The sequence below is a fragment of the Pezoporus occidentalis genome, unplaced genomic scaffold (assembly GCF_034315485.1).
Source record: "Pezoporus occidentalis ecotype Australia unplaced genomic scaffold, CSIRO_AGI_Poc_V1 ctg90, whole genome shotgun sequence".
In the NCBI taxonomy this organism is placed as follows: Eukaryota; Metazoa; Chordata; class Aves; order Psittaciformes; family Psittacidae; genus Pezoporus; species Pezoporus occidentalis.
Window position 1 is genome coordinate 849638 of NW_026916263.1, and position 15098 is coordinate 864735.

General features: G+C 35.8%; 1 protein-coding gene across 1 annotated transcript in view; it reads right to left on the reverse strand.

Annotated features, from left to right (window-relative positions):
* Window positions 1-15098, reverse strand: part of ADGRV1 (adhesion G protein-coupled receptor V1) — a 293458-nt gene that overhangs the window by 234353 nt on the left and 44007 nt on the right. Inside the window, exons 19-30 of the mRNA XM_062605211.1 lie at window positions 14830-15047; window positions 12938-13681; window positions 11560-11933; window positions 9679-9855; window positions 7826-8006; window positions 7002-7204; window positions 6231-6360; window positions 4808-4888; window positions 3174-3313; window positions 2141-2750; window positions 929-1144; window positions 187-402 (exon numbers count right to left, since the gene is read on the reverse strand). Of these exons, the coding sequence (XP_062461195.1) occupies window positions 187-402; window positions 929-1144; window positions 2141-2750; window positions 3174-3313; window positions 4808-4888; window positions 6231-6360; window positions 7002-7204; window positions 7826-8006; window positions 9679-9855; window positions 11560-11933; window positions 12938-13681; window positions 14830-15047 (3290 nt within the window). The remainder of the gene's footprint in view (window positions 1-186; window positions 403-928; window positions 1145-2140; window positions 2751-3173; window positions 3314-4807; window positions 4889-6230; window positions 6361-7001; window positions 7205-7825; window positions 8007-9678; window positions 9856-11559; window positions 11934-12937; window positions 13682-14829; window positions 15048-15098) is intronic.

Here is a 15098-nt window from a genome sequence, read left to right on the forward strand (position 1 = left end):
AACACTATTGCTCCCTCATTGTATGTTTTAATTCAGTATATCTTATCTTTTCCTTTACTGTAATCATTCAGGTTTCCTCTTTGTCTTTTGAAAGTTTTTATTCAGTTTCCCAGTAACAGTTCACCAAAAAATCTGCAGTAAAACTGTTAACGGAAAATAGAAAATATATAAATAAGACTCATTTACCAAAGGATCCAAACGGATCATCAGAAGCCTCAATAGTTATGATTGCCCTTGTCAAAGATCCAAGCAAGGCTCCTCCTGTAGTTTGATTCAGCAGCTGAACATAAAATGACTCCTCAACTTCAGGATTGATATCATTAATTATATAAATTGGCACAGCTTTACTTGTTTCCCCTTCGAGTAAAACCACATCTGACGAGGCTACACTGTAGTCCTCACCTAGATTTATAGATTAAAAAAAAACAACAAAGCAACGAAAACCAGAAAATATTAATGCATTATGGTGCAGCGTATTGAACATCATCATTAACACTTCTCTCTTTCTCCTTCTTATACATGCATTCCTCAATGCTTTTCCGAAACATTGCATGGTGGGTTTAAGTACACAGGACTGAACAGAGCTACGTATACTACTATTGGTTGGTTGGGGTTTTTTTGTTTGTTTTTTTTTTCTGAGGTGGTGGGCTACTCGGGAAATGAATACCCAATTCCTTCATTCATTTCACTTCCTAGATTCTTCAGTGATGTCTCGGCGTTTTCTAGAAGCTGATGCATGATCTCTCCCATAAGATTCCTATTTGCTAAGTACAGTCAGTAAACGTATCAATAATTCTTTTTTTTTTTTTTTGTACTTGTTATACAATAGTGCATTCAATACACTTGTTTGCTTTAACTGCTCAAAGCATACAGCATGCTCTTTCCAAGGTAACGCAGACTGTGTACTTCCGTTATTCTGATCACTTACCAGCTGTTGCAGTTATTGGCATGGCTTTAAATTTCACAGAAACATCTGAAAATATTCCCCCAGTCCTGGTCACATTAATGATTGGTCCAACATAATTTTCAGCAACTCGCACAGCTGAAGCTGAAAGCTGAAGTGTTCCAAAAGCATCATCATTGGCACTGATAATTACATGAGCTATTGTCTCATCCACTGATCCAAGTCGAGGAGAATTTATAACTGAAACATAAAGAAAACTTAGTGAGGAGGTGACCAAGATGCTTGCTATCTATGGCTATAGGGTTCACAGACATACATGTAAGTTTAATTGTTAGTCACCACTAGCTTTCAACAAAATTGCCTTTTTTAGAATTGGATGAATTATAACTACTCACTGCACCAACATACTTCTGGTATTTGAAATATATTATGGCATAAAAATCCGAATTTATAATAACATATTATTCTACCCTGTTGTAAAAGGCAGGCAGTGGAAGGTAGGCTGTGGAAGCCAGGCAGTTATGGCTCTTACAAGCCATAATTTTTTTTTTGAAGTGAGGTACTGTTAAGTAATTTATTTATTTATTTGACCATAGAGCCAGTAGCAAGATCAATACAGTTCAGAAGAACTTCATTTTTACACTTGCTATGATGAAATATAAGTAAGATTTCAAACTCCCAGCAGAATTATATTTGAAGATCTCCTTAATATCAACATTACTAGGGTGGTGCAGCAATTAGACATGCCAAGAAGTTCTGAAGTGCAAATCAGGCTGTAATGACCTGAATTTACCTGAATGAGGTATGAAGCAAACATTATCTACACTAAAAAAGTAACACGAGGCTGTAATTCTATATCACTTTTTTTTAAAATGGCTTTTTTTTGCTTTCAATAAGCAAAACTGGCTTACTTGCTCCCTAATACTGAATTTCACAGAAACACATTAGCTGTATGGACAGTGCACAAAATCGGTACTGTAACATATCTGGCCTGAAAAACTTTGGATAAGACAATACAAAAGGGATAAAGATATGCTCATGCATCCCTGTCAAAATACTGTGCTAAAGGAAATGTAAGTCAGAAGCACGCAAGACAGGTAACTTGGAGATTTCTTAACTATACAGAGTTTGGTAGAGGTTAAATGTTTGTCATTTAACTTGTTGCATTTTATCCAATTAAACATAAAAACTACCCTTCATATTTAAATTTTGGTTTTACATACATAAGATACTTACTTGGCCGATCTTGTACTTTCTCAATCAAAACAATACTGCTTAGCTCCACAAAAACAGACTCTGACCTCTCAGGATCATCATCATCCAAAATAGGCAAATATATTGTGGCCTCACTTTCATCAGTTCCAAAGACTGTGTAGCCTGTGATGGGTGTGTAATCTTCTCCCTCTATTGCTCTAACAACATCAGGTGGAAGAAAGGGGGGCTTTTCATCATCGCCCATTGTCCTGTATGTTACCATCACTGTTCCGAGGAGACCACCATGCCTTAATACTGTCAGGGGGATATTTCTTGTTTCTTCCTCAACTTTCATTGGTCTGTTTCGCTCAGAAAAGATAAAGACTCCATATGGATCATCATTAGCTAAAACAGTTAATGTGGCATTAGTGTGATTTCCAAGACGACCACTGGACACATTGGTGATTAAAACTGAAAACACCTTATCCAATTCAGGAACTTCATCAGGAGAAACCTGTACTGTAATATTTGCTCTCACTTGACCAACATCAAATGTTACATTCCCATCTGTAGAGATCAGGTCTTTAGTAAGATCACAGTCTATGATCCAATGCAGTGTCACCTGAGACAAGGCTCCATGAGTTCTTACAACCTAAGAGAAAAATAAAAAGATCTGTGTATTTTTGTTCTCTAAGAAAGAAAAACATAAAATTATGAGATAGAATTAAGCAAAGACATTGACATGATGGGTTAAAAATAAATTTGTGTTTTAAATGAACAGTGTAGTCTTTATTACCGCTGTGTTTGTTGTATCACCAACACTGTACCTACTTAAGGTAATAGTACCTCAAATGTAAACACATAGAAGTAATTTTAAATTTATGGATATTATTATAACATCATTTTAGCTTCAAGCTGAATGATGCACATTAGAAAACTCAGTATGGAATGGCAAAAATGCATGATAAAGTAGTTATAAACCCCATAAACTTATAGCAAAAACCTTGCAGAACACCCAGTAAAAACAAAGACAGAAAAGGATTGCACAGCAATATCATACTCAAAGCTTTCTAACCTGCAGTACAATACTGCTATCTCCATCTTCAGGCTCAGTTCCATTTACCAACAGCGACTCAGTACTGAACTCAAACACACCATGGGCATCATCAGAAGCCTCAATAGTCACAAGGATGTGTGATGCAACCCCCAAGTTAGCTGTTAAGTGCAAGTGCCAAATGGGTTATTTTTTCTAGAATCTTTTTTACATGAAAGTAAACAGCTAAAGAAATATGTTGCAAAAAACACACATGAGAGTATGACTGGAGTATCTCTGCTGTTTTGTCTTTTTTTGAAATGCAGGATAACTATGCACATGGACAAGGAACTGACTTTCTGTAATGCTGTCCTGTTTAGTTCCATAGTTTTATGGAACTATGCAACAAAAAATATAGCAAATATGGACATTTTAAGGGAGGACTAGATTTAATGAATTAAAATTACAGATTTAATGAATGAAAACGAAGCAGAATTTAGGATGGTGGGAGTTACATGGTAAAACACAGTGTAAGCAGATAGACCAGATGAATGCAGGTGTCATCCTAAGATAACCTGGAATGGAAAACAAAGAAAAAAAACAAGTCCTGTAAATCCCATTACTAAAAGATATTGTCTTGGTTTAGATAAATTGCTGCTCAGAGAAAGAGCTTGGCATGGAAAATCTTTTCTGGAAACAAGGAAAAGGGAAACAGCACTTCAAACAGAAAGGGTATCTGGGCATTGGAACAGGCTGCCCAGGGAAGTGGTGGAGTTATCAGCACTGGAGGTATTTAAAAGATGTGTAGATGTGGCACTTAAGGACACTGTTTGGTCATGGACTTGGCAGAGTTATGTTGGTTGGACTGGATGATCTTAATAGTCTTTTCCAACCTAAACCATTCTATGATTCCATGAAAAAAAAAACCAAGAAGCTCCAAAAAGTGGCTAAACTGCAGACTTGCTCTCAAATTCAAACTGAAATCCACTGTATTTACAAATAAAATTGAAAATCAGGCCATCACAGAGAAATAAATTATACAGTTTGGATAATGGGTGCTTATATTCCATGTTCAGGTCTGTAGGGTTTAATTTGAAGTTGCATATGATCAGGGATTTCCCTCAGATTTTATGCTATTTCCACATCAAGTATCTGTTTTCTGCATGTCTAACATAAATAAAAAAGTTAAAGAGAAGAAATAAAAAATAATCAAAACATTCCTTAAAATATCTAAGACAGCTTACTTTTCTTTAAGAATATTTTTGACATGCAGAAAATAAAAGTAGCACAAAGCACATACCAAGCATACAATGAGGTAGTTTTTTTAATTACTTTCAATTTAAAAAGTGTCTGCTTTTTGCTCTCCAGAAAACTTGACAATTTTCAAACAGAACTGATTTTGCAAATTATACTTCTGGAATTAGCATATTGTGTTTTATAACAATATAGTTTTCATGTATAGAAACTGTTATTTTCTGTGCTACACTAAACACTGACCATTACTGAAATTATGCCTAAATTAAAACGGAAAAGAATATTTTGATAGAACTTTATGACTAATTGAAATTAATCACCTGTAGCTGTACAGGTCCACTATGACAAGTTGTGTCAATGTAGTAATTTCTGAGGGATATTAAAATTAGCAACAAAAAATAGGATTAATTGAAAATGCTTACCATGTTGATGGACAGTTGGAAGGAAGAAATCCACGTTCCCATCACCACTACCACTCCCATCATTTCTAAAGAGCTCAGCAACTTTAAGGTGACAGACATACAGATATATACATATATATACATTCATAAATAAAGAGAAAGCAGAAAGTAATTTAAACATTTCTGGACAACACAAAAAGAGAGGAAATATTCTAGGAAGGCATCAATTTTGGATATGAAAGCATACAGTATTCTTGATAAAAGCCAGAAAAAAACATTGGATATGTCGCCTCATTTAATTTATAACATTGGATATAGCAATAGTAGGTCAGAAGGAAAGAAAGCACATACACCTCTGTTTTCTCTTTGCTTTCTTTCTCTGTGACCCCTTTTTATATTTCCCTTTTCCCACTCCTAAATGAGGTCTGTCATGCAATTGTGTTGGAAAGGCCCAAAGGGGAGCTTGTGTTAAGAAAGTGTCTACCTAGTGAACAACTGAAGTTAGCTGTAGTTTTTCTGATGAGAGAAAAAAAAAAATTGAAAAGTTTTATTAACAAAACAACTATTCAATCCAAAAGTCCCCATACATGACAGGTCTCAAGATCAAAAGAATCACTATGTTGCACCACAGTGCCATGCTGCACCATAGACACTCAAGGCAGTATGATAAAACTTTCCAGAAGGCATCACACTTTCATTCCTAGATTGCTGAAAAAAAGTCCCATCACTTAAAAAGTTGCTTTATGGCTGCCAAAGTTTCTAATTATTTTTTTCCTCCAACCAGCTTTACAGTCTCCCTTAAAATTTTTCTCCAACAGAAACAAATTCTGGAAGGACTGAGTGGCTTTCTGTGGCAGGAGCGCTGATGGTTGCCATCACACCTCACACCAGGATTTCCACTGAGTACAAGAAAAATTCATTTTTCTTGTTCTTCCACAGAGCTAGCAGCAGCCTCTGCAGCTCAGCTAAACTTCCTATTAGGCCTCTCAACACCCACAGCATCCTACCACTATAATCCAGATGAATAAATTATGAGCCAGTGTACCCAATTCCTCTGCCACTGAGTGGCAGATAAAAAAAAACATTTTGGCTATTTAGCCTTTAATATTTTATAAATATTGTCAAATTTTTAGTAAAAAAAAAAAAATTTTTACATTATTTTAATTTGAATTAACAATTATGAAACTAATGTAAAAGCAGCAACTGCCTTTAAATGACTGTGCATAGTAATAGTACACTTTCTTTAGGATCTGGTGGTTTTCATGAATGATTAACAAAATATCTCAAGAACAGTTTTGAAAAATTACAGCTATTGAGGTGATATGGGGATATTTGCTTGTCTTTAGAAATAATACAGAAATAGGAAATCTAAGAGAAGTAAGATTTTTAGTAGATGAGTAGAGATCATGAAAATACAACCAATGGATTGATGAATGTGCCTTACCTCCTCCCTCTGGGTTCAATAGTTCCACTTTAAAAGTTTTTTCTAATTCAGGAATAGAATTATCAGTGATGTTAACAGTAATGTACTTGTATCTTTCTCCTGGCTGAAATTCCAGTGTGCCAACAACAGCCTGCAATATGAAAGCTATTCATATTTTTGTTCAAGTCTAATGTTTTCATCCATATGAAAAAAGAAATACAACCTTGATTTTGTTTGCCTTTGTCAAAATATCTACTTTTTTTCAATTAAGCTTTTTAAAAATCTGGTGAATCTTTTGTTATGAGAAAAAGATCTAAATTCACAGAATTAGGAGATCTGCATTAATCTACATTTTTCTGCACAAATGTTAGACAAGCAAACAGATAATATGTACAGGTCATTTTGTTGAACATGTACAAATCATGATATGAAGAAACATAATCTTAACCTGTACATGCACCTGAATGATCACACAGAATTTAATATACTCAACAACAATAGTAAATATCCCTTCCTGGTGCACTGACAGTCCTCTTTAGAAATAAGAAAACCAAAACCAGAGGCTTTTCCTAGGAAATACAGCATGCTGCACAGAAAGGAGGTAAAGGTCGCATAATGATATATATTTTTAAAGAAACTATTACACTTTCATTTATCATGTCACTATATAAAACAAAGTGTATCTGTCAAAAGAATCATGGCTGGGCTAAAATACTCAAACTGAAGGCTATCTCCAAAACCAAAAACTCTAGTTAAACTTGAACATATTACACAACCTGGCAATAGCCATACCTGATAATCTTCAGGACTGAAAGCTGTATGCGGCACTGTTCTGTATTCCACCAGAACTGTTCCAAGAAGGCCTTGTGCACGAACTACCAGTAATCTGATGTGTCCAACTTCTTCTTTAATAGTAATATGGGGCACAGCAGAGGCTGGCAAAGTCATTTCATCACCTGGCTGAGGAGGTGGTCCCACTGAGAACTGTAGTAGACCTGGCAGACAAGAAGTACTATTTACATGTCTCCTTGCACCAATCCTAATTCAAATTAGGATTATAAATGGAAAGCAAATTATTTCTAATATTTATATTTAACATTTCTGAAATAAAACCACAATTATTGTATATGTCCTTAGGATTCAATCATATTATTTCCAGGGATGTGCTGTGCACCTTCCCCTCTCTCACTGATATCCATATCAGCCTTGATAAAGTCACAGCACAATAAGAAATTCAGCTCTTCCCGAAAGAGCCTCAGTATGTCATAGCATTGGGTACTTACTGACATAATAAAAATTCAGAAATGTCTCTCTTCATCAGGAATTCTCATGTGAGTAAAACTTGCACAGGATCAACTACATGCAACCATTATTTGCTTTCACAGGGAATCATCACCAGTTTGATCTGGGCAGCTTTGATTTTTTTTGTAATATTCTCCAGAATAAGAAACTCAGTTTTCACTTTTGTATCAAAATCGTGAACTACTGTCAAATTAGAGAAAGTGGAATACTCGGCATTGCTTTCTCAAATATCAAGGCTAAGCAAAGTTTTTATCTGTTGAGCTAGAACTATACAGCTATCTGCAACAACACTGAATCATCTCCATCACTGTTACCATAGGGGTGGTCACTGGCTTTGATGCTGATATCAGTAGTTTCCTTTTCTGGATCTATACTTGCTCCACTGGTAGGAGTTGAACCTAGTTTTCCATCTCCAGGCACTGCAGAGACTAATGTCACACGGAAATATTCATTTAGTTCCGGAATATCATCATCAATAACATGCAAGTTTAAGACCTAGAGAAGGACCAAATATGGAAAAATCAAGCCATGCAACACAAATCACTTTTGAGTTTCATGACCCTGTTTAACTCATCAAATTCTTTGATTATTCAGTCAGCTATATCTGCTGTGTTGTTCTGACAGTAATGTAGACCAAAATTTTGCTTTCCATGTAATGTAAGCTAACTTCTAGGATACTATTTTATGTTTAGAATATCCATTTCAAAAACAACTTTACTAAGCTACCAGAGATGGAAGGCATACCTTTTTATGTGCCTCAAATTACACAAACACATAACCAAGCAAGCTATAATTTATTATCTGCCTTAACATAAGCATATGAAAATTGAAAATTTTACATCTGATGGGTTTCAAAATCATGAGAAAATTGTGCTTCTTTAGAGACATTAGAGTGATGAATCCAATTAGAGAGCAAGTAAAGCAAGCTTTTTATGCCACCTTGAGATTGCAGATCATACTATTAAATAACATAACCTGCTTAGCACAGGCTAATGTACTGACCTTGGACAATTCCAGCTTTCTATATACTGTGATATAAGTAGACAAACGTACAGAAGGAAAAGGTTACGTAGCTGACTGCATTTAGAGGTGTGAGAATGAGTAGCTTACAAACATCATGGAAATTCTCTTAGGGTATCTCATCTGATGAGAAACTGCTCCTGGTTTGTTTCTCAGTGCCATGCCCATTAAGTTCTCCATAGGGAAACAATAAACGGGACGACGCAGCAGCAGAGGAAGCCCCCTTCTGACAGTAGACAAAATAAGGGAGGCCTCATCCATGCCAGACTAGAAAACCTCTGCTTTATACGACTGTATGCAATGCAGTAATATGATTCAATGGAGAATTAAACCAGAATGAACAGTGACATGAACAAACTCTTTTCAGACATCACAAGCTTTTCCCAAGCTCTAATCACTTGCATTGTTTAACTGGGACCAGATCCACACTTCTAGTAGAGCCACTGGGATCCTTTCTAAAGGTGTCAGTCTGCATACTGACTTTAGCAGAGTTATAAAAGTGGAACCAAGGCCAAACAAACATCAATAGAAAACACACATTCACTTTCTACAGTATTGTGGTCACACATCTGTTACAAATAAATGTGAAATTCCTGTCCTGTGAGTCAGGATTGAATTCATAGAAACAAATTAAGTAAAAGGTAAAAAGCACTGCCAGCAGTGGTTGCAAGACACCTGATTACAGCAGTGAACTTTGCTGCTGTCTATTGATTTAGAAATTAATCTAATTGATGTAGAGATAAATCCAAGTTTCAAATCTCAGACCAAAACCTGATAATTGTCCAGTTTCAAAAGTAGCTGGATGCATTATTTCAGCCCAGGACTATCTACACTTCAATTATACAAAAGGATATACATAAATCCAACACATACATATTTGTAAAAGTGTTTTATATATTACGCACATTCAAACACATGTGCAGACATGGTGACCCCTAAACTGAGATGCGCACAGATACACACAGATCTATAAGCATCTAGCGTATTACTTGTTAGTTGTCATGGACAAAAAACCCTGCAAAGCATAACAAAAGCTATGTGAAGAAAACACTCTCTGGTATCAAAAGCCGTCAAGCATCCTCAGAAGGTGTTTTCCAGCAGGTTTGCAAAGGACAGGATGAATAGTTAATAGGAAGGTAGGGTTTACCTCTGATCTCTGCCAAGGATGGAATGTGATAGTGCCACTGCTGTTAGAAAAATCGGTAACAGGGTAACTAATGCCAGTGGAATCAACCTGTGAGATAATGTAATTTATATACACATAGTCTAGGGCTCCCCTTGTACGCTCCACAACACAGGATATAGTGGAACCCTCATCAGCAGTCTGGAAGAAAGCAAGAGATTGAAATTTTTGTTACTGTCAATGTAAATCAAAGTAATAGATACAAAACATGGAAAACCATAGTCCTTCTCAAATGTTCAGGTAAAAAATTGCTGTCATGTTAGTTTCAGCACTATTCCCTGTTTGCTTCAGACACAACCTTTCCTCCCAAACTACATGTCAAAGACAGAATCAGTATGCTTGAAATGTACATGACAAAAGCAACTGGAGCTATAATTTTATATTAATGTCAATTATTTTTAGTTTTACTAGCAACAATGTCAAGAAGTATTTGGATTCTCCCTTTCCCCAACTAGAAACACTATGGAAAAATAAAAAGACATTATACTATAATACATCATTCAGAAAAAACTTTGAAAAATTTTCTGTGCTACAGTAGAAAGTTCACAAAGAACATGACTCCCGTGTCCACAACTTCATGTATTTGGAATAAAATAGGTATTGATACTGCCCATATGTTTTAGACAATCATGATCATAAAATTAAAATAGAAAATAATTTTATTTGAAAATTGCCAATCAGGCTAAAGCCATCTTAAGCCCCAGATACATTTCAGAGCTTCTGTATAACACAGTGCAGATGCTGCACATGCCTTCAGCTGCCTAGCAGACAGATACACACATAAAGCAATTAAAATATGGATACACCAGCACTGTGTATCTGCATCATCACTGAGAGCTCTGATACTTCCCTGGTGAAATGGAAGTCAGATAAGTGCAAAACAATTAACATGACATATAAATTTTTAATTTTGCTTCACGGTCAATTGATGATCCGTGACATCACAGTATTATCAGTGGCATTTGAAACTGAAGAAATCTATTATCATAGCATATGGCAGGTATGTAGAAAGCAAACTGAACAAAACTGAAAGCCAGTATCACTCAGGCAAGATGGTTACTTTCAAACACATCATAAGCACTTTGGTTAGAAAGAATGTACTTAAAAGGTCAGGAGAGTTCCCAAATTGGAAAGTATTCTGAAATTTCTCTTCCAAAATAATCCAACAGAAACAGGTATCATGTCTTTCACCTTTATAATTGATTAAAGAAGTAAAAATTAATTATATTTATTGCAATTCTTCCCAAAATAGTAAGAAGTTTATAGATTGCATATATGGTGGTTATCACCAAAGAAAAAAATAATGTTTAAAAATGATAAGTAATTCACAGCCAGTATCAACCGAATTCACACCAAACATATGCAATTTATACCTTGTAACTTACAGCAGCAAATGATGTGGAAAAATAGATCATACCTTGTCATTGGATGACCTGTGGTAAAGTTCTTTCAAACACATCATGTAACACAGAAATATGAAATAAAAATGTTTGTAATAATCCATTCTCTAAATAAGAAAATCTTATATTTTAATTGGTCACCCAGTCTCAGATGTGACAGAAGTAAAGGAAAAAATATTCTTCTAGAAAAACTTATGCCTTCAGTTTACCCTACAAGATCAATTTTCTTAAAAAATAATTTGGGGGAATTTTAAAAATTATGTTGTAAATGCCAGTGAGACAGAGGCTGTAGTAACAGAACTGAGACATTTCCACATTCTGGAAAAACTTTGTTTAACTACAAAAAAATAACAATATGAAATCAGGGGCCCATGCAGGTCAATTGGTCTTGCCATTGATTTTTAGTTCAAAACTTCACCTATAATCTTCCTTATAAACACTTTACCTCAGGAATACATGCTCCAATGAAGCCAAATAAACCATTAGCGTTATCACTCTTCTGTATTCTTAATCTTGCTGTGGCATTTTCTTGTGAAATTCGGGCTCCACCATGCACAGAAATGAGCTTTAGGATGAATAACTCTTCTCCTTCTTCCTCTTTGTCATCCTTTGCAGACACAATGAATGATTTGTTGGTCTCTCCTTGCTGATACTCCAAATACCCAGAGATAGGGTGGACATCATTCTTCGCAGGAGTTGCATGGAGTTCATAAATCTCTGCTCGTGTTAGCTTACGTTCATAGAGCCTTACATCCTGCATTAGCCCTGTGTACCTACTGCTGCCGTTGATTCCTGCTCCAATTCTCACTGTTCCTGGACCTGAGAAGGAAATTACAATTTTCCTCATGTTATTGTATTTCTGCAAAGTAATAAATCTGTGGCTGAACACCTGCAATTGTTAAAAAACAGTGGTAAACTGTGTATTATCCCTGGATTAGGAGTCCTATTGATCTTGAAAAGCAAAACCGGGGCATTCACTGAGCCTCATTTCAGCATTACAGGTTGATTATCACAGGCCAAACATTCCATCCTACACTGTTCAAGTTTTTTAACCTACTAGTTCTACCTGCACATTGTCACCATCCCTTAATTTAGTGGGGCTTAGAAACTTCTCTCTTTCCACTGGAGATTTGCAGAGCACAACTGCAACCCCTCTCAGCTTTTGTTTTGTTAAACAGATCCCATTTTATCTCTCTCTACTAGGACAGTGGATCTATTCTGATGATACTTATCACCGTTTTATTAGCCCTTCCAGACATGCTTTTCCTCTAGTGCACTGGGAATACAGACTTTAGGAATGTACACCAAATTCCAAAACATTTTTACAACAGTATTAATATTTCTCTGTCTCCAAACAACTATCCTACTCAGCAAATCATATCATCACAGCTGCCTTTTCCACATGTATACTAAGCTGATAGCTCGTTCCTATTGTGCTAAAACACATAGATAACTGTTCTTTCCAAAATCTGAGAGAAAAAGATCTGTTTTCAACTACAGTGCTGTAAATCTTATGGAAATCATTCATTTCAAAACATATTTAACTGTATGTATACACGATAAGCATACATATATAATTATAAATTATTAGTTAATTTTTAAATTATTGTAATCCAAGCTTTGCTACCATTCTGATTTTTTTTTAACTTTCTCAGCTCTAGTTTCCATATGCTTTTTGAAAACAATCAGAATTTTCTATCCACTCAATTAACTAATCAGATATAATAATTTCAGTATCTTGCATACACTTGTAGAGGAGCTAGGCTCTTCTATACATGGCAGAAATTTCCATATTTAAAAAATAATGCAGGCTATTGGCTCACCATCAGCAATTGCTTCTCCTTTAAGACTCTTCATTCCTCCCACAATGGGAATTCCATCCATGTAAAATTCAATTATACTTTCATCCAGAGTAATCAGAAGATGAAGCCAAGTATTTTCATCCAGATATTTCAGGACTGCTGCTCTAGCCATGTATGTCATATTGGATCCTAATGCTGTATAATGAAGCACTACAGAAACATGAGAATCATTTGTCTGGATTTTCACACCATAATATAAGGTCCCATTATCATCATCCTTTTCAATTACATAACCATCAGTACTGAAGTTAGGAATTAACCATGCTGAAAATGTAAAATTGGTTACTGCAGTATTTCCATTGTACAGGTATTCTGGACCAATAATCCCAAATGCATCCTCTTTTCCACTGAAATACAAAGCATCTGTTCCACTGTGGTGACGCCTCATGTGGGGCTGAGACTGTACTGAACTTGGAAATGACCCCAGCAACAAGAGGTCTACCATTGATGGAAGTCCAGCTTGGAACGTACTAGACAGTATTTCCCAACCTAAACGGACAACACCGAAGGTGCCTTGTTGTCTCCAGATGGTGAAGTCTGTAATATAGGAAAGATCATCTTCAGAAAGAACATCTTCCACTATCTCTGTGTCCTGGCTCTCTGGATCTATAACAAAGACTCCAAAAGGGTCATCACTGAACGGGATCATCACGGTTACAGCAAGGCTTGCTTCAGACAACTGACCTCCAGGACCAGGAGATCCACCTGTATAATGGAAGTTGAAAGAGCAAAGGTTAATGGTCTGAACACAGTCTGAAAAAAAGTTGCTATGTACTGTAAGATTTTTTAATAAAATGCGTTTCTAAAAAAGGCTCAAATCTTTAAAGAACCTCTGAAATCATAGAAAATGCTCTCATTTAACACTAATATAATTTAACTGTATCATTTTAAAAAAGACTACATGACAATTTTCATAGAAAACAAAGCAGACTGTAATTTTTAACAGCAAAACATACATTTTTGCCTTTCAGCTGAAAAAAGATTACCTCCAACTTTTCCATATTAGTCAGACAGGTTACCTTTGGTTCATTTGACAAACATGGGGCCAAATTCAGTTCTCATATTACTCATATTACTCCAAGAATTACACAAATATGGAATGGCAAAATTTGGACCATTGCCTCTGGAACAGAAGCAGAGATACCTTACAAAACCAGGTTGCATACTAAAACTGCTGCCAAGTACTTCCATCCTGCCAAGTCATCTCTTCAAAGTAAGAATTCATGATACAAAATCATAATGTGAATATAGAGCCTCTATGCTCAACATGTGCAGTGATGTACTGACCATAGGTATGAAATCTTTTGTACACACATATGGATTTCACTTACAGGAAAGGTCAACACATATTTTCAGTTTTGTCTGGGCACAGAAGACCATAAATAGTACTGAGGCGAAATGAATCCAGCAGATTTGGAACCCTGCTCAGTAGCAGGCCTGTAGTAGTTGTAGTTTAAGTCATATGAAGTGGTAACAAAAAGTGTTTTACCTCCTTTAGAAAAAACAAACAGACCAACCAAACTCCATCATGGTAAACATGCATAGCCTCTAATAGCTTTACTTTGTCTTCAACTACATGAAGATCTACATCTCTGAAATCACAAGGAGGCATCCTTTTTTAAGGCCAGATCACCAAAATGTGTGTAACAGTAATTCAGGAACTGAATAACTGCATTCATATAGCTAGGTTCAGATTAAATGAAAAATAAACCCTAAAACCTTACCAGAAAAGTACAGGGTATCAAGATATGATTCAAGGCAAAGCTCTTTTCAGGATTGGTTTTGTTTTGATTGATTAAACATAATTCTTTCCTTTCAGATATTAAAGGACTGGTAATAATAGAAGACAATACCTGAAGCATTCACCAACTTTAGAACATAAAATTCATTGAACTCAGGAATTCCATCTGAAATAGCATGGAGCGTTATTGGTTTTGATCCTTCACCATGTATGAAGCACAGAGTCCCAAATGTTTCATAGAACTCTTCTCCTGGCCTCAGTGCAGAGTCATTAGCAAACAGCTGCCAGGTCAATGAAACATTGCCAAAGCGTCCTCTGTCTCTCAGAACCCTGTTCAGCGACACAGAAAGAGTGAACATCCTGGCAGGCATGCATCAGCTT